Source organism: Coregonus lavaretus (assembly GCF_964263955.1).
Source record: "Coregonus lavaretus genome assembly, chromosome: 27".
Classification (NCBI taxonomy): domain Eukaryota; kingdom Metazoa; phylum Chordata; class Actinopteri; order Salmoniformes; family Salmonidae; genus Coregonus; species Coregonus lavaretus.
Window position 1 is genome coordinate 30,277,835 of NC_140014.1, and position 27,355 is coordinate 30,305,189.

At 42.7% G+C, this 27,355-nt stretch overlaps 1 protein-coding gene across 1 annotated transcript; it reads right to left on the bottom strand.

Annotated features, from left to right (window-relative positions):
• On the bottom strand, positions 1 to 27,103 carry LOC311103086 (uncharacterized protein). The gene is given in 29 exon segments (XM_084144621.1): positions 1 to 2,955; positions 3,220 to 3,433; positions 4,881 to 4,930; positions 5,364 to 5,498; positions 6,793 to 6,921; positions 7,961 to 8,098; positions 11,032 to 11,114; positions 11,242 to 11,309; positions 11,425 to 11,460; positions 11,575 to 11,635; positions 12,075 to 12,176; positions 12,475 to 12,613; positions 13,021 to 13,111; positions 13,224 to 13,270; positions 13,489 to 13,600; positions 14,940 to 15,062; positions 15,337 to 15,441; positions 15,549 to 15,620; positions 15,783 to 15,893; positions 16,047 to 16,118; positions 16,288 to 16,398; positions 16,514 to 16,645; positions 20,926 to 21,041; positions 21,185 to 21,316; positions 21,500 to 26,219; positions 26,372 to 26,458; positions 26,556 to 26,689; positions 26,820 to 26,994; positions 26,997 to 27,103. Coding segments are annotated over 29 exon segments (7,734 nt in total). The 5' UTR covers positions 27,060 to 27,103; the 3' UTR covers positions 1 to 2,779.
• Positions 27,104 to 27,355: the final 252 nt, after the last annotated feature.

A 27,355-nucleotide genomic window follows, 5' to 3' on the forward strand; every position in this document is an offset into this window, starting at 1 on the left:
CCAGGTGTGGAGAGCATTTTATTGATTAGAAAAGTGATCCAAGGTTCCAAGATAGCTAAAGAAGGAAAATCCCACAAAAACCTAACTGACAGATATTGGGTAAACCAGCCGAATGTTGATTTGAATCAATGTTGAATGAATGCTTCTTCTTTTAATCAGTGAATAAAAGCATTATAAAGACAAACATGGTCTCTTTTGTATTATTCATGGTTTGAGTTTTGTATTTGGAAATCTTTTGCTGATCCTAGTTTTATTGCAGTGCTTAATCTTGTGCAACATCTCACCCTTAACAATATTAATCAGGTGTAATTGTACCTTACATGACCCAGTGGTACAGGAACATGTCAGTGCTAGACATTGTTTTGACATTTGACTTGGCACAGCTTATATGGTTCGGATCATGAGGTTACAGCTATACCTGAAGAGGACCAACATGCCATTTTTAACGAAACAGCTTCTGATTGTTCAAATCATTTGATACTGTATGAACATTTACGACAGCAACTATTTGTAAACACTTGAGCATAACATTTTACACTTTTACATTAAATCACTTTTTCATATTCCCTCAAGGCAAACCGTCATTCCATGTCCTTTAATGATCAAACTATGGACTGTCAAGACCTCACAGCTAAAAACGTTAACATCTTTCAGCTCAATTTAGACAGGAAATGTGACTGGACTAATGCTGGTATATACATTACCTTCACTATTGACACAACTTCTCTAATATATACACACGTCAAGAATGCAAAGGACATAAGATGTATTTAAAATGCCTTTGACGTTACAAGCAAACGCACCCTTCTCAAGTTAGTCCAAGTCGCCACTCAGAACAAGGCAGATTCACATAGCTATAGAGTACCACGGTATGAGTCATCATACCCATAAAACCTAGCAGTCAAACAGGGAAATGGTTCCAATCATTTTTCCACCATTCATTGTTCTCCATAGGGATTTTAGAAACATTTAAAATAAGGGCTGTGTTTCGTGTAGGCTTACCCCGGCGTGACGTTTTGATAACCATGTAAATCTCTCTTGGACAAGATGACTTTTATAAATATATTTGTCTCTATTTACTCTGATTCAAAAATGCTAATTAGCATCCAAGTAGACATAATGCAAAACTACAAATCCATGCAAGCTCCTGCACGTCATCTCTAGGTGACACCTTTGCTAATAGGTATTGTGTAAATGTAAAAGTTGCTCAAGACAGTTTACAGAATTGTCAATTTAAAGAAATGTAGCCAATTTATTCATTACTATACTGAACAAAAATATAAAAGCAACATGTAGTGTTGGTCCCATGTTTCATGAGCTGAAATAAGACCCCCAGAGATTCTCCATACGCACAAAAATCGTATTTCTCAATTTTTTTGCAGAAATTTGTTTACATCCCTGTTTGTGAGCATTTCTCCTTTGCCAAGATAATCCATCCACCTGACAGGTGTGGCATATCAAGAAGCTAATTAAACAGCATTATCATTACACGTGCCCCTTGTGCTGGGGACAATAAAAGGCCACTCTAGAATGTTTTGTCACACAAGCCACAGATGTCTCCAGTTGAGGGAGCATGCAATTGGCATGCTGACCTATGGAATGCCCACCAAAGCTGTTGCCAGACAATTAAATGTTCATTTCTCTCCCATAAGCCGCCTCCAACGTAGTTTTAGACAATTTGGCAGTACGTCCAATCGGTCTCACAACCGCAGACCACGTGTATGGTGTCGTGTGTGAGCGGTTTGCTGTTGTCAACATTGTGAACAGAGTGCCCCATGGTGGCGGTGAGGTTATGGTATTGGGAGGCATACGCTACAGACAACGAACACAATTGCATTTTATCTATGGAAATTTGAATGCACATAAATACCGTGACGAGACCATGAGGCGCATTGTGAGGCCCTTTTCTTTTAAGGTATCTGTGACCAACAGATGCATATCTGTATTCCCAGTCGTGAAATCCATAGATTACGGCCTAATGAATTTATTTCAATTGACTGATTTCCTCATATGAACTGTCAGTAAAATCTTTGAAATTCTTTCATGTTCCGTTTATATTTTTGTTCAGTATACATTTAGCTAAAATTAGATAGTTAATACAGAGATTCTTAACTTTGCCTCGATTCGGCAGTCCTTTCCAGATCATCATGGCATTTGTAGTTCTTTATGATAGCCACATTAGCAGCTATATTAGCGAATATATTGATAAAAGTCACCTTGTCCTAGAGAGATTTACATGGTTATCAAAACGTCACGCCAGGGTAAGCCTACACGAAACCCAGCCCTTATTTGACGTGTTTCTAAAATCCCTTATGGGAAAAATGGTGGAAAAACAATTGGAACCATTTCTCTGTTTGACTGCTAGGTTTTATGGGTATTATGACTCATACTGTGGTACTCTATGGAACCTCTTCAAAAAGACTGCATTCAACACCATAAAAACACACATAGCTACAGTACCAAACTGTGTTACATAGATGATCGCTCAGTACTTCCAGTTGTGTAAAACTCCTGGTGGTACTGTGCTGTTCTCAAATAAGTCCTAAGACACAGTGATCTATGTTTGTGTGTGCGACAGACTGTGGGGAAACAATTCCACTCCCAGCCTCTAAAAAAGGGAGATGGTCACATGAATGTCGAGGTTACACTTCAGGAAACAGTCCCTGAACACGCTCAGTCGCTCACTACTATCACAACAACAGGAAGTGAAGTTTCACACAGGAAGCGGGCCGAGAGAGAGTTTCTCCCGCACAGAGAGAGAGGGAAAGAGAGAGCTGGCTCAGATGACATCATGTGGAGAGGGGGACTGGTCGGGAGACTGTTCGCTGCCTGGTGGGGAGGGCCTTGGAGGGGGTCCAGGGGGGAAACTGTCTGGGTGGGGCCTCATGGGAGGGTAGCCCATATGCTGTGGCGGTGGAAATCGCCCAAACATTCCCGGGGGAGGTGGCCCTCGCACTACAAGGGAAACAAGGGGGAAAGGATTACATTTAGTCAGTCTAACAGTATGAAGCTGAGTAATTTAACCTGCAAGATGTAGAAAATTATGTATGGAATGACAATCCTCACCCAAAGCTTATCTCCCACCCAAAGCTTATGTTAATAGAACCAAATGATTACATTAAAACATTTTGCAATGCTACTTAAAACCTGCAGTTAAAATGCGTTATAACTTAAAAGCACATATGAGCCTTTATTATGTAGGGAAAAGAGAATACATACTGCCCATGGGGGGCCCCGCTGGACCTCGTGGGGGGAAGAAGTCTGGAGGTCCGTAAGGGCCTTGGGGGCCTCTGCGTGCAAAGTAAGGGTCCCTGTGGTCCATGGGTGGGAGGGGACCCGTACCAGGGGGTCCTAAGAGAGGAGGTCCCATCCTCATGTCTGCATCAGGGGGCATTGTCATGTCTCTCAGATCTCCAGATGCTGACAGGTGGGACTGAGGGAACACATTCCAAATACACATTTAGACAGAGATTTAACTGATATATCATCCATGTGTACTCTGAAATCCATATACAGTGCCCGCCGTAATTATTGGGACAGTGAAGCATTTTTTCTTCTTTTGACTATACTCCAAAGGTTTGGATTTGAAATCAAACAATGACTATGAGGTTAAAGTGCAGACTGTCAGCTTTCATTTGAGGGCATTTTCATCCATAATCGGGTGAACCGTTGAATAATTACAGCACTTTTGGTACATATACTGAACAAAAAAATATAAAAATGCAACCATGTCAAAGATTTTACTGAGTTACAGTTCATATAAGGAAATCAGTCAATTGAAATAAATTCATTAGGCCCTAATCTATGGATTTCACATGACTGGGCAGCCAGGCCCAACCACTGGGGAGTTAGCCCAGCCAATCAGAATGAGTTTTCCCCCCACAAAAGGGCTTTATTACACATTCCTGCAGTCAGCATGCCAATTGCCTGGAGACATCTGTGGCATTGTGTTGTGTGACAAAACTGCACATTTTAAAGTGGCCTTTTCTTGTCCCCTGCACAAGGGGCACCTGTGTAATGATCATGCTGATTAATCAGCTTCTTGATATGCCACACCTGTCAGGTGGATGGATTATCTTGGCAAAGGAGAAATGCTCACAAACAGTTTTGTAAACAAACTTGTGCACAAACTTTGAGATAAATAAACTTTTTGTGCTTATGGAAAATTTCGGGGATTTTTTTTTTCAGCTCAGGAAACAAGGGACCAACACTTTACATGTTGCGTTTACATTTCTGTTCAGTTTAGTTCCCCAATTTTAGGGAACTAAAGTATTGGGACAAATTCACTTCTATGTGTATTAAAGTAGTAAAAAGTGAAGTATTTGGTATTCATAGCATGCAATGACTACAACAAACTTCTTGGATGCATTTTCTGTTTGTTTTGGTTGCATTTCAGATTATTTTGTGCCCAATAGAAATTAATGGTAAATAAAGTATTGTGTAATTTTGGAATAACTGATTGTAAATAAGAATTCCTTGACTCCAACCCCATTCGATGCATTGAATGGATGTGGGTGGAGCAATGTTTACATAAGGGTGCAAATTAAAAACACTCACGTAAACTCTGACGAAGGTTCACCCGATATGGATGAAAATACCCTAAAATTAAAGCTGACAGCCTGCACTTAAACCTCAGTCATTGTTTGATTTCAAATCCAAACTTGTGGAATATAGAGCCAAAAGAAGAACAAAATGCATTACTGTCCCAATAACTATGGAGGGCATCGTGGTAGCTGTAGAACACCATTATCCCCAAGGGGAAATTAGTTTTGCAGCAAAATATACATGTTTGCACACACAGAGACAGAGACACAGAGAGACAGAGAGAGTGCATGAATGGAATGGACCACTATTGTTAGAAGAAGGGTGAGAATACTTACATCTCTTTCATTTTCACCAGGACCCATACTGTTTCCCATAAATGATGAGTCTGCAAGAACACAAGAGGAAAACCACAGTAAGAACCTAGCTAGATCCACTTCTGTCTTTGGTGGGTTCATTTGATGAAAAGAGGGCTCATTCATACCTCGATAATGCTATTAGCTTAACTCTATTAAACCAAGGGAGTTTCCAGATTAGGCACAATATCCTGCCCATTTTCTAACATTGGACTGTTCTTCAGGGGTATACTAATCATCTACACTCCTACTATTCACTGCTGACGAAGGAGATCGGTCTGAATCAGGTCAGCATTAAAGATCCTGTCTTGAAATGTACTTTATCACTTCAGTTACATACTCCAAGCACTAAACACCCTTTTGAAATTAATTTGACAGAGTGGCTATAGTGCAAAAATAGAAATCAGACTTTTTTAAACTAAATCTATGGTGCTTTAATTACAGGTTTGAAAGGAGGGTTCTCACCAGGTTGATCTCCAGGGTGGTGCCCAAAGCTGTGGGGCTCAGCAGGACCAAGGCCCCTGGGTGGGAGGGGGCCCAGGGGAAGGGCTCCGGGCGGGGGTCTCCTGTAGGGAAGGCCTGGGTCTGGATACATACACCCTTTATGAGCAGAGAGAGAGAAGACAGTTTCATCAGCTGTATTCAGACCAGCTGAGCTGAAGGAGATCAGAAGTGTCCAAAGCACAGGAGGTTGGTGGCACCTTAATTGGGGAGGACAGGCTCGTGGTAATGGCTGGAATGGAATTGTATCAAATACATCAAACTCATGGTTTCCATGTGTTTGATGCCATTCCATTTGCTCCGTTCCAGAAATTATTATGAGCCGTCCTCCCCTCAGCAGCCTCCACTGGTCCAAAGGGGACTGGAGCGAAAAGCAGAAGCATCTTCATCATATCACGAAACAAAAAACAAGCACACATTTAAATCATGATGCATTTAGTTAGTACACAACAAAACAGTGACAGTAGTAGGCAGGGTGGGGATGATGGAATTGTCGATGTATAATCAAAATACAGTGATGCCACATGCTAATTGCTCCCCCATGATAACAACTAAATAGTTAATAGTTCCTAGATCCAGTGAATTCGAGACCAGACTTGGGTTAGAGTAGCGCAGGGGCCCAGGTGACACAAAGGCCAAAGTGAGGGTGGGGAAAACTCTGGAACAAACCAGTGGAGGCTAAGGCTCTGACTCCTCAATGCGGTGGTCTGCAGTCAGTGGGCTCAACCTGCTGACTCTGCCCGTCTCTGTGGCCCTGCCGCGTGACTCAGACAGAGGTGAGGCTGGAACTACGACAACCGACCACATCAGCACTGGACAAATAGTAGTCATACACTCACTGACCTGTACCTCACAGACTGACAACAATAGAGTGTTTTGAACCAAAAGAGAGAATCTCAAACCTCTCACAGGGCCGGCTGACCATAATAAAATACAATAAAATGTATTTGTCACATGCGCCAAATACAACAGATGTAGACTTTACCGTGAAATGAAAATAGTAACCCAACTGAGGGGAATTATTTTGCTGTGAACAAATCTCTGACAGTTGGTTAACAAATATAACTCACTCACCCTATTACTAATTATCTACAACCCAAAAGAAAGTCAGGGCCTCTTTACGTAGAAAGATGGTAAAACATACTGAAGTAAATAAAGTACACACATCCTTTAGGGCTGACACTATAAACAAATGAATGTGTGTCACACAGAGTACACTAGAGGACTAGAACAGCAGATGTGTTTGTTTATTTAACTAGGCAAGTCAGTTAAGAACAAATTCTTATTTACAATGACGGCCTACACAAAGGATAGAATAACTTCTGTCTGTAGTGATTGGAGCGGCTGCTGCCTGAGATCATAGGGGGGCGATAGCGGGTGGTTATCACCGTACCTGGAGGGGGTATAGCTGGGCCCCTGCGATCCCTCTCCCAGGTGGGAGATATCGAGCCGCTGTCAGAGTGAGGACCACCACTCCGATCAGAGTCCACCCCACCAAGGGGATCTAACAGGCCTCGGGATACTGGTTATGGGGGGAGGGAGAGAGAGAGAGAGAGAGAGAGAGAGAGAGAGAGAGAGACAGAGAGAGAGAGAGACAGAGAGAGAGAGAGAGAGAGAGAGAGAGAGAGAGAGAGAGAGAGAGAGAGAGAGAGAGAGAGAGAGATGGAGAGAGATGGAGAGAGATGGAGAGAGATGGAGAGAGATGGAGAGAGATGGAGAAAGAGGGAGGGCAGAAAGAGAGAGAGCGCGAGAGAGAGGGGGGAGAAAGGGAGAGAGGAGAGAAAGGGAGAGAGAGAGAGAGAGAGAGAGAGAGAGAGAGAGAGAGAGAGAGAGAGAGAGAGAGAGATGGAGAGAGATGGAGAAAGAGGGAGGGCAGAAAGAGAGAGAGCGCGAGAGAGAGGGGGGAGAAAGGGAGAGAGGAGAGAAAGGGAGAGATATGTGGGAGTGGTAGGTGAGTGAGAAAGAGAGAGACAGCATAATGTCAATGAGTTCATGAAGCATGGATGACAAGACCAAAACAATACATCATGTGCAAAGACGACGCTCCTCTCTCTGTAGGTGATATACTGCAGCAGCATAGCATTCCCTATCTTTCTGGTGCATGCTCGCCGCCAAGGCAATTTACACTATAAAAGATAAGCATCTCTGTAACAGATGTTGTGCCAACCTTCCAGCCAATCAAGATTTAGTATGCATTTGTATTAGGTGCTTAAGAACAGGTTTTCAGCATTGTTTTAGTGAATAAGAAGACTATAAATCAAAACTCTAATTTCATTTAATTAATTAACAGGAGTTTAAATAATAATCAATTTATCCTGCAGATAATTTTTCTTAATGGCATTTTCACAAGGTCATGGCACATAGGAAATTAGTACTAAATACAAACGTACAAATATTTAATGCTAAATATAAACTCATGACATGCCCTGCCAACGAGTATAACATGATTCTCTGTCATGCTAAAAGGGCACACGTCACAAGCCATGTAAATTCAGCTGTGGTGTTATGGTATAGCAGTGGCCTGCAGTGCACTGATGAGGGGTGTGGACTGGAGGGGTCACCTCTGCCTCCCGGTCCCATGGGGGGGAAGTTTGGAGAGAGGCGGGGCGGGCCGTCCATCAGGGTTGGCGGAGACAGGAAGGCTCTGTTCTCAGAGGTGGGGCGACCCAAGGGGGAGGGGCCATACGGTGACCTTTCACCTGCAGGACAGGGAGGAACAGATGGTTCAATGCTCGGTATAATGACAGAGAAATTCTAAATTACAAATCAACATCTAGAACCTAGTACACGATAGGCAAGCCATAAGACTTCAAAATAGTTAACCATTAACTACCCAGACTAACTATCTGCATTGACCCTTTTTGCACTAACTTTTGACTGCTACTGTCTATTATTTATCCTGTTGCCTAGTCACTTTACCCCTACCTACATGTACAGTCCAGTCGGGAATTATTCAGACCCCTTGACTTTTTCCACATTTTGTTAAGTTGCAGCCTTATCCTAAAATAGATTTAAAAAATAAAATAAAAAAAATCTACACACAATACCACATAATGATAAAGCGAAAACCGGTTTAGATTTTTTTTCACATTTATAAAAAATGTAAAACTGAAATACCTTATTTACATAAGTATTCAGACCCTTTGCTATGAGACTCGAAATTGAGATCCGGTGCATCCTGTTTCCATTGATTATCCTTGAGATGTTTCTACAACTTGATTGGAGTCCACCTGTGGTAAATTCAATTGATTGGACATGATTTGGAAAGGCACACAGCTGTCTATATAAGGTCCCACAGTTGACAGTGCATGTCAGAGCAAAACCCAAGCCAAGAGGTCGAAGGAATTGTCCGTAGAGCTCAGAGACAGGATTGTATCGAGGCAAACATCTGGGGAGGGGTACCAAAAAATTTCTGCAGCATTGAAGGTCCCCAAGAACACAGTGGCATCCATCATTTTTGGAACCATCAAGACTCTTCCTAGAGCTGGTCGCCCGGCCAACCTGAGCAATCGGGGGAGAAGGGCCTTGGTCAGGGAGGTGACCAAGAACCTGATGGTCACCCTGACAAAGCTCCAGAGTTCCTCTGTGGAGATGGGAGAACCTTCCAGAAGGACAACCATCTCTGCAGCACTCCACCAATCAGGCCTTTATGGGGTAGAGTGGCCAGACGGAAGCCACTCCTCAGTAAAAGGCACATGACAGACTGCTTGGAGTTGGCCAAAAGGCACCTAAAGACCCTCAGACCATGAGAAACAAGACTCTCTGGTCTGATGAAACCAAGCTTTAACTCTTTGGCCTGAATGCCAAGCGTCATGTCTGGAGGAAACCTGGCACCAACCCTACGGTGAAGCATGGTGTTGGCAGCATCATGCTGTAGGGATGTTTTTCAGCGGCAGGGACTGGGAGACTAGTCAGGATCGAGGGAAAGATGAACGGAGCAAAGTACAGAGAGATCCTTGATGAAAACCTGCTCCAGAGCGCTCAGGTCCTCAGACTGGGGCGAATGTTCACCTTCCAACAGGACAACAACCCTGAGCACACAGCCAAGACAACGCAGGAGTGGCTTCGGGACAAGTCTCTGAATGTCCTTGAGCGGCCAAGCCAGAGCCCGGACTTGAACCCAATCAAACATTTCTGGAGAGACCTGAAAATAGCTGTGCATCAACGCTCCCCATCCAACCTGACAGAGCTTGAGAGGATCTGCAGAGAAGAATGGGAGAAACACCCTACATACAGGTGTGCCAAACTTGTAGCGTCATACCCAAAAAGACTTGGGGCTATAATCGCTGCCAAAGGTGCTTCAACAAAGTACTGAGTAAAGGGTCTGAATACTTATGTAAAAGGGCTCCCGAGTGGCGCAGCGGTCTAAGGCACTGCATCTCAGTGCTTAAGGCGTCACTACAGACCCCCTGGTTCGATTCCAGGCTGTATCACAAACCGCCATGATTGGGAGTCCCATAGGGCGGCGCACAATTGGCCCATCGTCGTCCGGGTTTGGCCGGTGTAGGCCGTAATTGTAAATAAGAATTTGTTCTTAACTGACTTGCCTAGTTAAATAAAAAGGTAAAATAAAATGTGATATCAGTTTATTTTTTATATTAAATTTGCAAAGATTTCTAAAAACCTGTTTTTGCTTTGTTATTATGGGGTATTGTGTGTAGATTGAAAAAAATATATATATTAAGGCTGTAACGTAACAAAATGTGGAAAATTTCAAGGGGTCTGAATACTTTCCAAATGTAGTGTACATATCTACCCCAATTACTGTACCTCATACCCCTGCACATTGACTCGGTACTGGTACCCGTGTATTTAGATTTTAAATTATAGCCAAGTTATCGTTACTCCTTGTGTATTTATTCCTCATGTTATTATTTTTCTGGTAACCCATGTACATAGCCAAATTATCGTTACTCGTGTATTTATTCCTTGTGTTATTATTTCTCTCTCTGCATTGTTGGGAATGGCCCATAAGTAAGCATTTCACTGTTGGTCTACACCTGTTGTTTAAGAAGTATGTGATAAATAACATTTGATTTGATGCACTCCTGTAGATCTGAGAGGATGGATATAAAATAATAAATAATAATAATAATAATTAGGTGGGTGGGTGTTTACATCTGCCCCATTCACACATGTACAAGTGCAAGTGTGAATTGGAAATGTGTTTTTTGCATATCCCAATCCCCCTGAGACACCCCTCGGGGTCAGAGCCAGGGATCAGCCATTATTGACAGTGACCCTGGAGAAATTAGGATGAAGTGCCTTGCTCAACATTTTTCACCTAGTCGGCCCAACTGACCTAACCGCTAGGCTACATGTCGCCCATAAGCAGTTCTAAGCTATAAGCAGTTCTGTTAACATATTGCTTCCCCCTATCCAATCCTCTCAATGTATGGCGTAGTGGTTAGGGTGTAGTCCCCTGTAGCCCAGTTGGTAGAGCATGGCGCTTGCAACGCCAGGGTTGTGGGTTCGTTTTCCACGGGGGGCCAGTATGAAAATGTATGCACTCACTAACTAAGTCACTCTGGATAAGAGCGTCTGCTAAATTACTAAAATGTAAATGTAAATGTAGGGGGCGAGTTGGGATTTAGCAGAAGATATCATTACAGCTAGTTTATCAGAGACTCACCTCTGAACAGAGGTCTGTCCATGTTGTCCAGAGTATAGGGGTCTTTCTCCACCACATCCAGCTTGAACTGAGTATCAGTCAATCTGCATGGAGACATACCACAGCTGGAGAATACTTATCACACTACATGGAAATACTATTTTGTAGCAACACCTCCCATCATGTCTGGTGAAACTGACTTCAATAAAAAAAGTATTCTTTAGTACTTACTTCTGCCTGAGGTGTGCATTCTCTCTTTTAACTTCAGCCAAGTCACGGTCAGCACCTCGTGCTGCTAGCTACAATGCAGACAAGAGATTACAGACAGGTTGCCAGGCTGAGGAAATCCCATTTAACATGACTATGAGCTGAGTTGTGCTCCATAGTGTATGTATGATGCAACTATGTACTTACCCAGTTCTTGTGTGCCTTCTTTTCCTGAGAAGTTATCTGAAAGATGGAGAGCGAATTAAATGTGGTATTGGCCATAGCATCATTGCATGTGGTGAATGTTTTTCTCCTCTCCCAGTCTCTTATGATAGAACAGACTGTCAGATCGCCCACCTGGGTTTTGTAGGCCTGGTTAGTCTTCTCCAGCTCATCCTCCAGGTCTTGTGCTCTTTGCCTGTATGTGTGAAAACAAAACTGCACCCTGAGACAAGCACTCAACACAAACACCCCGTGAATATTTTGGACATGTGCAACTCCTTGCTCCTTTAGTGGTGTCTCATAAAACACATTGGATCTATTTGATTGACAGGAGGTTTACTGAAAGTATACATTTTAGGGTTAGGGTTATGGAAAAACCTAACCAAGAAATAGAAAAGTGTTGGTTGGTAGGTTTTTGGACATAATGATATCTGGAGTCAGGGATGTCCGGTAGCTCAGGGTTTGGGCCCCCCTGGGTGCACATTTACGTTTTTGCCCTAGCACTACACAGCTGATTCAAATAATCAAAGCTTGATGATGAGATGGTTATTGGAATCAGCAGTTTAGTGCTAAGGCAAAAACCAAAACGTGCACCCGGGGGGGGGTTGAGTTTGGGTAACCCTGCAGTAGCTGACCTGTAGCTGTTGCGCTCCTCTACGGCCAGGGTGATGCTCTTGTCAGCCTTGGTCAGCTTCTCGTCCTTCTGCAGACGCTCCCTCTCCTCCACAGTCAACATCCTGACACCAGGGGAGAAGAACCATTAACATAGACATATCACAGGGGAGAAGTCTATTAACATACATTACCAGGCATAGTACAGTTCAATAGCCCCACTCTAATTGGAGAAACTTTGGTTACACTTCATAATAACTTTAATGAATAAGCCATTATAAACGCTTTTATACATTTGCTTTTAAATCCTTACAAATCCTATATTAGCGTATGTATCTTTTAATGATTAGCCTGTATAGCTTTGAATGTTCATAGATGAAGCTGTGCATTTGGGTCAGCGTTGGTGTGGCTCCTGTACAGTACCTGTGTAGTTTGAGCTCATTCTCCTGGTACATCTCCGTCATGATCTGCAGTTTCTGCTGGAGTTTCTGCACCTGGCCCGTGTACTTCTCACTGTCTGTCTGCAGAGAGGCCTTCTCATTCTTCAGTTTCTTAATCCCCTCTGCAACACAACAGTCAAGCTTTTTAGTCCAGGTCTAGGCTTAAAGGGATACTTGGGGATGTTGGTAATGAGGCCCTTTATCGACTTCCCCAGAGTCAGATTAACTTGTGGATACCATTTTTATGCATCTGTGTCCAGTATGAAGGAAGTTAGAGGTAGTTTTGCGAGCCAATGCTAACTAGCTTTAGTGCAATGACTGGAAGTCTATGGGTATCTACTAGCAATGCTAAGTATCCCTTTAATTTGTGTCTGGGAAACCGACCATTTGTCTTTGCATCTTGATTATTCCCAAAACACCCTTGGATAACAGCATCTGCTAAATTCTATGTACATTATAAAACAAACGTTGTTTTGTTATCCACCGTGATCAGAGGAATTACTATTGAACAGCACACTACTCTGCTTACCTTGGAGATCCTCCTTGGCCTTGACTTCATCTGTTAGCTTAGCAAACACCCTGTCCTTGTCTTCATCCACCGACTTCAAGTCTGCATTCATCTAAAGAGAAGACAACATTTTTTTTTTTTTTTTTTAAAGAGTCACATATCTTATATTTATCACTGATTAGAGTTGTTTTTAAGCCATCATTTCAGTTGAAGAGAAGACATACCTTGGCTGCATGAATTAGTTTCTGTATTCTTTGTCGTTGATGGTTATCTGTGGACAAAAAAGAACAAACAAATAAGTTAAATCTGGGAAGACACATACACAGATCGCCCACTCCCTCAGTCAATATCCTGACTCCTTTAAAAAAATATATATATATATATCTCTAATGATGGCCGTGCATAACGATCCAAGAGATGGTGAGCAAAAGCCAGTTGACCATGCCTTACTAGCAGTCATAGCCTTGTATACACCAGACAGAACCTCACCTTGTCCTTCTCCATTCCCCGTCCCTTGTGTCCCGTTCCTCTCCTCTCCGTTGGCTTTGTCCTCCAGCACTGAGTCCCAGTCTTTCATCTTCAACAGGCAGTCTGTCAAGGACTGATGGAGAGAGAAGGCTTTAACATTAAAATGCAAATTTTATTTTACCCTAGTGAACTTCTTGTGTTGTATTCATGCAGCAAAACACATACATACACTACATGTCCAAAAGTATGTGGACACCTGCTCGTCGAACATCTCATTCCAAAATCATGGAGTTGGTCCCCCCTTTGCTGCTATAACAGCATACACTCTTCTAGGAAGGCTTTCCACTAGATGTTGGAACATTGCTTCAGGGACTTGCTTCCATTCAGCCACAAGAGCATTAGTGAGGTCGGGCACTGATGTTTGGCGATTAGGCCTGGCTCGCAGTCGGTGTTCCAATTCCTCCCAAAGGTGTTCGATGGCATTGAGGTCAGGGCTCTGTGCAGGCCAGTCAAGTTCTTCCACACAGATCTCGACAAACCATTTCTGTATGGACCTCGCTTTGTGCACAGGGGCATTACGCTGAAACAGGAAAGGACCTTCCTGAAACTGTTGCCACAAAGTTGGAAGCACAGAATCATCTACAATGTCATTGTATGCTGTTGCGTTAAGATTTTCCTTCACTGGAAATAAGGGGCCTTCCCCGAACCATCAAAAACATCCCCAGACCATTATTCCTCCTCCACCAAACTTTACAGTTGGCACTATGCATTGGGGCAGGTAGTGTTCTCCTGGCATCCGCCAAACCCAGATTCGCTGACGTCGCTTCCAGAGGCAGTTTGGAACTCGGTAATGGGTGTTGCAACCAAGGACAGACAATTTTTACACGCTTCAGCACTCTGCGGTCCCGTTCTGTGAGCTTGTGTGGCCTACCACTTCGCGGCTGAGCCGTTGTTGCTCCTAGACGTTTCCACTTCACAATAACAGCACTTACAGTTGACTGGGGTAGCTCTAGCAGGGCTGAAACTTGACAAACTGACTTTTGGAAAGGTGGCATCCTATGACGGTGCCACGTTGAAAGTCACTGAGCTCTTCAGTAAGGCCATTCTACTGCCAATCTTTGTCTATGGAGATTGCATGGCTGTGTGCTCGATTTTATACACCCGTCAGCAACGGGTGTTGCTGAAATAGCCGAATCCACTAATTTGAAGGGGTGTCCACATACTTTTGTATATATAGTGTACATACAACAAAACAAAGTACATACAATTTATAATTAAATAACAGGCAATAAAGGATTACCATTATGAAGATTATCATAGCCTCAAATAGGTTGAGCCATTTAGGGTGTCAACTAACTTATGGTCAGTTGAAACCCCAAGTAATCTTCATAGTGGGTGTTGACTGGTTTTTCCAGTGCAGGGCAAGGTACGCAAATATTTGTTTTAGACAGTGCAGTAATATGAATGCAAACCTTGATGCGCTCGTCTTTGTTGGTAGCATCCTGCAGCATTCCAGTGTAGGAGCTCTCACACATCCTCATCTCCTCCTCCAGCTCACTCATCCGCTCCCCCCAGCCCTCTGCCTCCTGGACCAGCTGTGGGAAGAGGCGGAAAGGGTGAGGACCCCACCAGACTATAGGACTCTTTCTGCTTTCTTGTCAGGACAACCCATGCAGGTTCTTGTAATGTGTAACAAGAAACTTCAAATGCTTCGTTTAGCATTAAAGCAACAAAGGCTGATATGGAACTGGAGTATACACCACTATTAGTAACAGAGCCATACATATAGATACTGTATCTATGGCTCTGATTAGTTTGGTAGGCCTATATATAGATGAAAATTGACATATTAGATGTCAGGTTACATACTTGGGCATGTTTCTCCTGGAGCAAGGCCTTCTCCTCTTTTGCTGCCTCCAGATTATTCTGATTCCTCTCACTGTTCATGTCATATATTTTCAGGGTTGTCTGTGCCTGAAAAGAGAACAGAATGAGTTACATCTAACCTGGCTTTGACTGTGTCAACATGATTAACATGCATTACGGGAAGGAATTACAATTAACATGTTTTCAGACTTTACCTGTTCTGTCTGGGACTTGAGGTCCCTGGTTTCTTCTTCTAAGGTTTTCAAGGTTTCCTGCATATCTGCAATCTGGAGAATTGCACACAACACCACATCTCAAAAATAAATAAACAGTGAAATTTTAGAGCAAAGAGTGAAACTGAAAATAATAACAATAGTTGAAAGATGTCAACGCATAAACATCAACACACTGGAAAAGGTGATGAGAAAAATGTACAAAGTCAAACTCACTGTATCCTCCTGCTGCAACCTCCTCGCTCTCTGGATATTCAGGTCCTTCTTTAACTTTTCTATATCATCTCCAAGCTGTTTATTTGACTGTTTCAGCCTCTGGGACATCACCTGAGGAGGACACCATTATAGATTTCCTGGGACTTGAAAGTCACATGCATACCAAGTCCTTTTATACCACTTGGCAGTGTTATTTAGAGGTGTTATATGGGAATGTTTCTTCAGTATTGATAACAATCATACCGTTTAGTTTGTCTGTCTTACCTCCAGATTCTCTCTCTCTGCGGCGTGAGCCAAAATGCCACTATTCTGCAGGGCAGTTTCCAGTTTTTCATACTAAAAAGGTACATAAATAAACATAAACAAACAGTAGCAAAAGCATTCCTAACACACAGGTCCATACAAAACATGTAATTTCAAAGGGCATTGCATTGAATAATTTGCTAATCCAGTCAGTCACACACACACAGTACAATAACACAGGATTATTTGACATAGGCCTCACCTTTTGTTGAACCTCACTCAAAATCTCAAGGACTTTGCACTTCTCATCTAATAGTTCAGCCACCTTCAGGCCCATCCGCCTCTCTTTGCCTGAATACAGTCTGCTCTTTATCTGTGGAAACAATGGAACAATTTTGTGAGCTTGGTCACTCCCCAATCAAAATAAAGAATGCTGTTGTTCATCCCTATACGTGCATGCTGATAATAATATCAGAAAGACAACTTACACATTGGTAGAACCTGCAGCTGAACAATAGGAGGGTGCCCAACCCCAGTAAGGCAGTGATGATGACAGCTTCCCATGGCAGTCCATACAGATCAGGACCTGGCCTTATGTCATCAGGAAGGGATGACACGACCTGGGTAGAAAATCAGAGAAATTACTTACAATCATCATAGATCTGCTGTAGATTTTTGTTTCAGGACCTGGATTGTGGATACATGACAGTCAAAGTGCAAACGTCCAACTTCCTCTAAACACAGACACAAGTTGTTGTGAGTGACTGAGAAGTAAAGTGATTGTCATTGCTACAAGAAGCCACAACAAGCTAACTACCTAACCAGCTACCTAACTACTTGTTATTTAATTTTTGCCCCCTTTTCCCCCCAACTTCGTGATATATCTGACAACCCTACAAATTGAATTATGTAGTAGTTGGCTAGCTTGCTTGCTAACACCAGTTTATGTTTTTAGCAGTGATGAGTCCAAGCTAACGTTAGATGGCTAGAATTCTTCTTCAGTGGGGTTTATCGGCGGTTGCCATCCAACGTTGTGGTGCATTACCGCCACCTACTGTACTGGAGTGTGGGCCAGAGACAGGGATAAACTAAATCCTACCTGCCAACCCCGTTGCTCTTAAAAAAAGATAACAAAAAATAGACTGTTTCTAATGACGTTCTACTCAATATGCTCTTTAAACTAATTTCCTGTATCCCCTTCTCCCTCATACTAGATCTCATCCTCTCTCTTTCCCTCTGATACTGCCCACACTGTAGCAATACATTCTCCAAGGTCTCTGTTTCCTGACAATAAATCACACTTTCCTGTTGGATGCTTTCCTATCACATTTAATGTCTTATTCAACTGGCTGTGTCCCACCCTTAATCTTGTAAAAATAGCCTCCTCTCTTCTGTCCCTTCCTGCCGTCCTCCCCTCCAAGACTTTCCTCTGTACTTGAAATAAATGCCTTCCTTTATTATCTCTATTCCATTGCTCCTGCCATCTCTGCACCATCACTGTATATATAAGTATTTTTGCCTCTGCCTTGCTCATTGAAACTTCAACATCAACATCCCCACTACTAAGTGCTTGTTTAGCCTGTTCATCTACTGCCTCATTCCCCTCCACCCCCACATGGGCTGGGACCCAAGTAAATCTTATCTGAATACCCATCTGTTTAATCCTGCCATAGGTTTGTAGCACCTCATAAAGCAGGTATTGTCTGCTACGTGAGCTAAAGGACTGGAGACTCATTAACACTCCACATGAATCAGAGCAAATAACTATTCTGTCTTGTTTGACTTCCTCCACCCACTGCAAGGCCAACAGTATGGCCATCAGCTCTGCCGTATATACAGCCAGATGACCTGTAATACGTTTCCTGACTTCCACCCCACATTCCTGCACTACAAATGCTGACCCAGTACGTTCTGTCCTTGGATCTTTTGAACCATCAGTGTAAATGGACACAAAATCCTGATACACAGTATCCAGACGTCTCTTAAAGAAACCAGATGGATCAACACCCTCCCTATCTTTCTGTAGTCTCTCCAACACGTCTAGATCAACTACTGGAGGCGGGAGTAAATTGGCTAGAATGACACGTGACTCACATCTTTAACTTTCTCCACGGCAAGCGTGTAATAGGTCCTTGCTGTCATTTTGAAATCAGTCGCTTCTGTAGCGACTGTCTCATCTTCCATTCGTCGAATACTTCATTTAAATATTATTTTCAGGATTATGTTATCTAACATTGAAAAAACGAATTCCCAGCTGTTACTTGCACCTGACAGCGGTAGCGGCTATACTCATAACATGAAGATAACGAGTTGGTCACGTCATGACGCTGAAACGTACGGGGGAGGTTGTTGCTATTTTATGCACTTTCGTTTATATTTTTCTAAGACGAAATTTTATTGATTTACATCATTGTAATCCTACACAATAATATATGTTATCTGACTTTTCAGACAAAATAGGTATTGGTAAATGTTACAACACTCCCACTTCCTGCCTAATGTTGAGTTGGTATATTTTCAACGTAACCAATCGTAGTACGCCACACCCGCAGACTGAGGCGTATTTAAAGTGACACTGAAGCTGATGAAACATGCAAATTGTGCTACCCTACAATTTTTTTTGAAAACGATACTTATTATTCAACCTCGATCCCTATTCTCAAATAGTCTATAAACAAGGAAAAAGTGCCCTTTCCTCTAGCTGAGACAGATTGTCACCAAAGTCCCTCTGCTGTCAACTGCCTTGCCATAACAGAGTAGGCCCAGTTGTTGTTGTTGGTTTGGTGTTGACCTTTCATCTAGCCTTTCAGTGCTTTCCCCAGTGTCCAAAACACTACATTTAACTTACCTGGTCAACATCCTGAACCTGAACCTCCATCTGTATTCTCAATTTAAAGTCCTCATGTTATTGCACTACCACAGTGCAGGGAATAGCCTTGTCACCGAAGCCAGAGCCAACTACAACTCCTCAAAGTGTTGGATGACGCATAGGGGCAGTGCAGATGACATGTTGCATACCAGAGACACATACCAGAGGTTTTAAAGGACCAGCTTTTTCAGCTATCTAGTCAATGATTATTGTCATGTGTGTACTGTGCTGTTATGTACACTGCTCAAAAAAATAAAGGGAACACTAAAATAACACATCCTAGATCTGAATGAATGAAATAATCTTATTAAATACTTTTTTCTTTACATAGTTGAATGTGCTGACAACAAAATCACACAAAAATTATCAATGGAAATCAAATGTATCAACCCATGGAGGTCTGGATTTGGAGTCACCCTCAAAATTAAAGTGGAAAACCACACTACAGGCTGATCCAACTTTGATGTAATGTCCTTAAAACAAGTCAAAATGAGGCTCAGTAGTGTGTGTGGCCTCCACATGCCTGTATGACCTCCCTACAACGCCTGGGCATGCTCCTGATGAGGTGGCGGATGGTCTCCTGAGGGATCTCCTCCCAGACCTGGACTAAAGCATCTGCCAACTCCTGGACAGTCTGTGGTGCAACGTGGCGTTGGTGGATGGAGCGAGACATGATGTCCCAGATGTGCTCAATTGGATTCAGGTCTGGGGAACGGGCGGGCCAGTCCATAGCATCAATGCCTTCCTCTTGCAGGAACTGCTGACACACTCCAGCCACATGAGGTCTAGCATTGTCTTGCATTAGGAGGAAGCCAGGGCCAACCGCACCAGCATATGGTCTCACAAGGGGTCTGAGGATCTCATCTCGGTACCTAATGGCAGTCAGGCTACCTCTGGCGAGCACATGGAGGGCTGTGCGGTCCCCCAAAGAAATGCCACCCCACACCATGACTGACCCACCGCCAAACCGGTCATGCTGGAGGATGTTGCAGGCAGCAGAACGTTCTCCACGGCGTCTCCAGACTCTGTCACGTCTGTCACATGTGCTCAGTGTGAACCTGCTTTCATCTGTGAAGAGCACAGGGCGCCAGTGGCGAATTTGCCAATCTTGGTGTTCTCTGGCAAATGCCAAACGTTCTGCACGGTGTTGAGCTGTAAGCACAACCCCCACCTGTGGACGTCGGGCCCTCATACCACCCTCATGGAGTCTGTTTCTGACCGTTTGAGCAGACACATGCACATTTGTGGCCTGCTGGAGGTCATTTTGCAGGGCTCTGGCAGTGCTCCTCCTGCTCCTCCTTGCACAAAGGCGGAGGTAGCAGTCCTGCTGCTGGGTTGTTGCCCTCCTACAGCCTCCTCCACGTCTCCTGATGTACTGGCCTGTCTCCTGGTAGCGCCTCCATGCTCTGGACACTACGCTGACAGACACAGCAAACCTTCTTGCCACAGCTCGCATTGATGTGCCATCCTGGATGAGCTGCACTACCTGAGCCGCTTGTGTGGGTTGTAGACTCCGTCTGATGCTACCACTAGAGTGAAAGCACCGCCAGCATTCAAAAGTGACCAAAACATCAGCCAGGAAGCATAGGAACTGAGAAGTGGTCTGTGGTCACCACCTGCAAAACCAGTCCTTTATTGGGGGTGTCTTGCTAATTGCCTATAATTTCCACCTGTTGTCTATTCCATTTGCACAACAGCATGTGAAATGTATTGTCAATCAGTGTTGCTTCCTAAGTGGACAGTTTGATTTCACAGAATTGTGATTGACTTGGAGTTACATTGTGTTGTTTAAGTGTTCCCTTTATTTTTTTGAGCAGTGTATTTGTCTTAGTCCAATACCACAACCGAACTTCCGTCTCTTCGAAAAATATTATATTATATTCTATTCTATTGAGGATGAAGGAGGCATCCATAGTGCAGTCCATTGACACATCCATAGTGCAGTCCAATCCTTTTAAATGTATGGGCTGCTTAGCTAATTTAATCTCAATAGATTTCAAGGAGGATGTAGTAGTCATATAACTTTCTTACCTGTACAGTGAGCCATTTTAAAAGAGCCTTAACAGTCAGTATTTGAGCAACAGCATCACCAGTGACTTGACGTGCAGAAGAGAAAAGATATTCCATCACTGCAGGCTCAGGTTTATCTGTCAAATATATTTAAAAGGTATAAATAACACAATAGTGAATGTCATAATAATTGATCATACATTTTTGCCAGCCTCAGATGGAACCATTTTCATTTATATAATTAGTATGTTATTTTTAAGAATGGGCATAAATGCATTACATTTGTCTGTTAGTGTTGGGGTTTGGATGTCTCCCTCCCCAGAAATCTGTTCTCCTTTCAGGTTGGTTAGGTCTTCGTTTTCATTGCGAGTGAAACAATCATCATTGATGCAGTTTGTCCTGTCTGTTTCTGCTGGATAACATATAGACATTATGACACCAAATCATTTTAAAAACATGTATGACCTTGTCAATAAACAGTTGTCAGATTTAACACTTTGACAACTGCTAACCTTTTCAATATTGACATGCAAGAGACATGCAAGAGACATGCAACCAAAATCAATAAATGTTTCTCATACTACATGAGTAGTACCTTGATTGTCTTTTATACTGACAGGTGCTTTCACTGGGGTGAATCTGTTTTTTATGTTTGACAAGAATATTTCTAGTTTTCGTAATGACACAAATTTTCTGGATTGGTCTTCATCCTCCAGAACTCCACCAGATGGAGTTTTTGTCTCATCAATGTGATACTGCAGGAGCCTTTCAAAGTCTGATAGAATAGCTAGGTCATTATCACCATCTTGGCCATCAGTCAAAGTCTCTGAGCTTCCTAGGCTGTAGTCAAGCCACAGGAATTTGTGCTTCCCAAACAAGTCCAACAAAGTAGTTATTTCATCTGCACTGATGTGCTTTTGGATATTCTTGTAGTCTTTCAAAAACGCTGTAGCTTTCAGCGAGTCTGCTACTGAGGTTGACTGAGACTGTGGTTCTGGTTCATGGAGGTCCAGGTCAGGAAGATCAGGTGGGGGTTCTTGTTCCTCCTCTTCTTTCCCCTTTGGTTCTGGGTCTTCTAAGTCTTTGGAGACAGTGCTTGGGATCAAAAAGTCCATAGCATTTTCAAAGAAACTCCTAGCACCCTTGTTGACTGATGTGTCTGTGATTTCCTCTTGAGGGGGCTCTACTGAATACTGGTCAGAGGGCATGTCTTGACTTTCAGGGGGTTCACTGTGAGAAGTTGAAGTCTCACCCTCTCTTTCAACATTGTGAATAGATTCATTATCCCGATTATAGATTTTCTCAAAATCATCCTTCTCAATCACGTCCACGTTTTCAAAATCCTGCTGCCTATCTTCATCTCTAATTGTGCTCTTTACATCTGTTGCTTCTTGATAATTAGACCGACTGTCTGAGAGGAAATTCTCACCTGAATACAATGTATCATGGTCTACTGTTCTCTCTGACTGAGTAATGACATTATAAGCTTCATCAGTGGGGGAAAGCTGACTAACTGCATGCAACTGATCAAAGCAATTTCGTCCATCATTGGTTTCACTATCCTGTAGGCCTAATTCCTGTGCTCTCTCGTTTTCTAGAGTGATCTCATTATACAATCCTTTGGTCCCTTTTGAATGTACTTCCTGGCTACTGACTGATGAGATGTGATTCCTGTCATCTAGCGGAAGATTATTGTCCTCAATTGCTTTCGTCTGGTCACGCGTCATCCCAGATCTATCATTCAGGATGTGTTTCTCATCACTGTCTTTTTGAGATTCATGGGACTCCCTGTGGACATGAATGACATCTTCCACTGACATGTTTTCTGTGTCTGCATCCTCAAGGATTTCTGTCTGTCGTTGTTCATTTCTTATTACTGTCTCAGGGGGAACTAGCTCTGAGCTGTCAGGATACATTTCGATTTTAGCATCAGGTCCGGAACTGCTCTGTGTATTTTCAAAAACATGTGTAGGGAGAGTAGCTTGATCCCCATGGTCTCTCTCAACTTCAACTATTTTCCCTGGTTCTATCCCCTCTGTCTCAGTAACTTCATTAGTTGAATCTGCTTCCTCTACCTCAGATGCTTTGTCCACGATATTACTTTCCCCATCATTACCTTTATCAGATAGAAGAGTGTTACTTGTAGTGTCAGCATTTAGTATAGTTGAGGCTAACACTGGGTCAAGGGTAATGTTTATCAAACCTATGTTCTCTATAGGATCGGCCTCAACGTGCCACTCCTTGGAATGATCAGAGGAGGGAAATTCCTCTTGATCAACAACTTCCATTACATTGGAATTACTTTCCTCATAGTTAGAAGATAACGAGTCTTTCAGCAAAACTGAATCTATGTCTCCAACATGAACATTCTTATCTGGTACCTCTAATGTATTCTCATTCTTGTCCTTACTTTCCCCATCCTCACTTGTGGTAATCAAATTATGTCCCTCCACCCCTGATACATTTTCAATGACTGGATCAACTATGACAGGTTCAACTAGCGATAGGTTCAGGATAGGTTCAGCTATGTGAGGCTCCTGAGCATCATGCAGATGGGGGTCAGGTGTCTGTGTGACCTCCTCCAGCACTGAAGCATCCTCTGTACCTGGCATGCTTGTCTGACCATTTAGCATCCCTACTCTGTCCCCACTGTCCTTTTCTGCTGGGCTCTGAGGCACTTGAATACTGTCGTCTCCTTTCTGATTGGAGGATACCACTTCAATACCTGTAGTGACAATATCATTGTCCTCCACCTCAGTATGCATTACAGACGTATCCTCCGATACATCAGGTAGCTCCTCTGTCAGTGTTTCTGCTTTTGTCTGAATAGGAATCGAATCAGAGAGATTTGGAATCCCTGAGCCTTCTAAAACATCCCGACCAACTGAATGAACAGTCTCAACATCATCCAGGCTATTTTCAGCAAGGTCAGCAGCAGGACTCTCTTGATGGTGATTAAGGGCATCCTCATCATTAGCATGCAAAAGCCCATCGGGGAGCACAGTTGATATTTGTACGTCCTCCTCATTGTCTGGTTTGGGGTCCGACACTAATTGGTTTGGCTCTACATCTCCGTGGGAACTGACAGGTTCATTAGTAGTGATATCATCTAGCTTTAATCTACCTGCAGAATCGTGCTCATCATTTTCCCTGATCTCAGCTATAGTTTTTTCAGGATCAACTTCAAGATTCACTATTCTGGTTGTGTCCTGTAATTGAGGGTCGTGGGACAAAGACATATACTTGCTAGTTTGAAGTAGCTGTTTGAATGCCTCCAGTATTTCATTACTGTCATCTGTCTGATTTCTGTCATCTAGCGGCAGATTATTGTCCTCAATTGCTGTCTTCTGGTCATCCATCATCCCAGATCTATCATTCAGGATGTGTTTCTCATCACTGTCTTTTTGAGATTCATGGGACTCCTTGTGGACATGAATGAAATCTTCCACTGACATGTTTTCTGTGTCTGCCTCCTCAAGGATTTCTGTCTGTCTTTGTTCATTTCCTGTTACTATCTCAGGGGGAACTAGATCTGAGCTGTCAGGATACATTTCGATTTTAGCATCAGGTCCGGAACTGCTCTGTGTATTTTCAAAGACATGTGTAGAGAGAGTAGCTTGATCCCCATGGTCTCTCTCAACTTTAATTATTTTCCCTGGTTCTATCCACTCTGTCTCAGTAACTTCTTTAGTTGAATCTGCTTCCTCTACCACAGATGCTTTGTCCACGATATTACTTTCCCCATCATTACCTTTATCAGATAGAAGATTGTTACTTGTAGTGTCAGCATTTAGTATAGTTGAGTCTAACACCGGGTCAAGGATAATGTTTATCAAACCTATGTTATCTATAGGATCGGTCTCAACGTGCCACTCCTTGGAATGATCAGAGGAGGGAAATTCCTCTTGATCAACAACTTCCATCTCAGCTATAGTTTTTTCAGGACCAACTTCAAGATTCACTATTCCGGTTGTGTCCTGTAATTGAGGGTCGTGGGACAAAGACATATACTTGCTAGTTTGAAGTGGCTGTTTGAATGCCTCCAGTATTTCATTAGCACTCTGAACCGTATCCACATCTAATGGAGGGGGATGTGGAGCCTCATTGCTGTCATTACCATCATTATCATCCTTCCTACCTACAGAAACCTCAGTAGAATCATATGGGATAACCATCTGAGAAGTAAGGGAGATCTCTGTATCTGCATCTGCCGGTTTTATATCTGTTAGCTCATCAGTTTGGGCGTTTTTATAATCGTTAGGGTTATCGGCCTGAAACTGTGATGCTAGAGTGTCAAACATGGATGAGAATACAGACTGTGACTCTGTTTCTGACTGAAGGCTGATATCTTTATCCTCTCTATCCTCAGCTATAAGTATATCCTCGTCCTCCTCATCACCACCCTGTTCCCCATAAAGGCCTGCAATATTGTGATAGATGCTGCCATACCACCCTGCATCTTCCTCTTTTCTTAACTCACCATCTTCTTCCTGACTATGACGGTCCTCTTGGCCGTGGTTATAATCATCAATAGGTTTTGAGGGGTGTGTATCTGTTCTCTCTGCCTCCTTACCAGTGTTATCATCTCTCTGGTGCTCTGTTTCTTTTATTTGCTCCAATGTGGCATCATGATGAGACTGACTTGAGTCAAGGTCCTGTGGGTCTGTTGTGCCTGTCGTTTCATCTCTGCCTGCTGCTTCTACTCTCTCTTCAACTTTATCCTGATTAGATTGACCAAAATGTAAGACATCTCTAATGCCAATATTCAACCAGGAGTTAGAGGGTGGGGGTTGCTCTTCCACTTCCTTTTCAATGGGCTTCTCCTCCTCTGGAGCTTTTTGACCAAAACCGAAGGCGCTAGTCAGTCCATCTCCAAACCAGCCAGAATTGTCAGTCTTTTTCGTCTCTTTTTCCAACTGGTTCCCATCAATGTCCAAAGCAAGTTTCCTGCTCCTGAAAGACTCTTGTTCTGGGTTGTCTTCTTTGGGATTATCATCAGGGTTTTCACCACCTAAACTAAGCCATCCAGTTACTGTAGAGCCAATCCACTGAGACCCACCTTGTTCGCTAGGGGCAGGTTTGGTATTGTCAGAGAAGTCTTCCATTCCGGCCTGATTGGCATCTTTGTTTCCGGTTTCATCACTGCTCTGTGCGAAACTTTGGGACAGAAAGGCATCTTTGGAAGTTTTAGAATCCTGAGCATCATTGGTGGCGATTTCTTGAAATTCTGAAACTAGATTTTCTTCATTGTCCCACTCACTGGAGTCATGATCAATTAATGAGCCATACTCATCTATGCAGAAGAAGTCATGTTTCTAAAAGGAACATAAGAGTAGCTTTAATGAACAGAATGTGTTTAGCAAAGATATTTAAAGCACTGCTTATTTACCATTCAATACACATGTATAACCATACATTCAGTAGGCCTAAAACTGAAATTCATAGAGTAATAAAGTGGAAAGGTTACCTGTGTGGCCACTTCTTTCTCTGTTTTTGCATGAATTTCATCAACTTTCACAGCATCTTTTGGGAAATAACCAAATCGTCTGTCAATCTGGAATACAGCATAGGGCACAAAACATTATTGCATAACAAACATACAACAAAATATGTTATTCAATGTAATTTCAGTTACAAAAAAAAACACTTACACTTCCTGCCCATAGATCATCTCTTTTGCCAGAGAGTTTGTGGTAAACAAATATCACATCCCCTTTTTTGAAGTTCAGGAATCTACAATCCTTTCCCTGGTGATCTCTTGTGGCCCTGACCCGACTCAGCAAGCCTATACACACAAAAGCCACATAAGGTCATCGTAGGAACTCAAACTTTAGAGGACAGGATAGTAATAATGAATGTGTAATATGTGCTGCACATAGCCTAACCATTTATTTATTTTCTTGTTGTCTACTTACTTTCACACTCAGAGTCTCCACAAATTTTGAAGTCAGACAGCAATCCCCAAGTTATAGTTGGAAAAATGAAAATAGTAAATGTCCAAATGTATATCTGTGAAGTAGCCATATTGATGTTGGAAAGTCCAGTCATGTAGAATGGTCCACAGTGAAACCGGGTAGTTAAAAAAATATTTGGTAAAACAGTGCTCCAAGCTGAACAGTCATGTTGCATTGAATTCCATTGTGCCAAATGGACATTGCCTTCAAGTTGTTGCTGTCACATGTCAACAAGTACACATGTTTCAATGGCTAAATGAGGAGGGAATCAAGATACAAGGTAACTGAGGAGTAATGATTAACGTGGCAACAGTGCTTGCAACAAGAACGATTTAATTTACCAAGGCAAAGGCTGATCTATAAGCAATACAAAAAATCAATGTTTATTGGAGAAGTATCTCCCTTAAAGTGATTTGAATTATTTGAACAGTAATTATGCCATAGTATATTTTGTGTTAGAAAAAAATGTGTTATTGGTGATTATGTTGGAAAGCAAC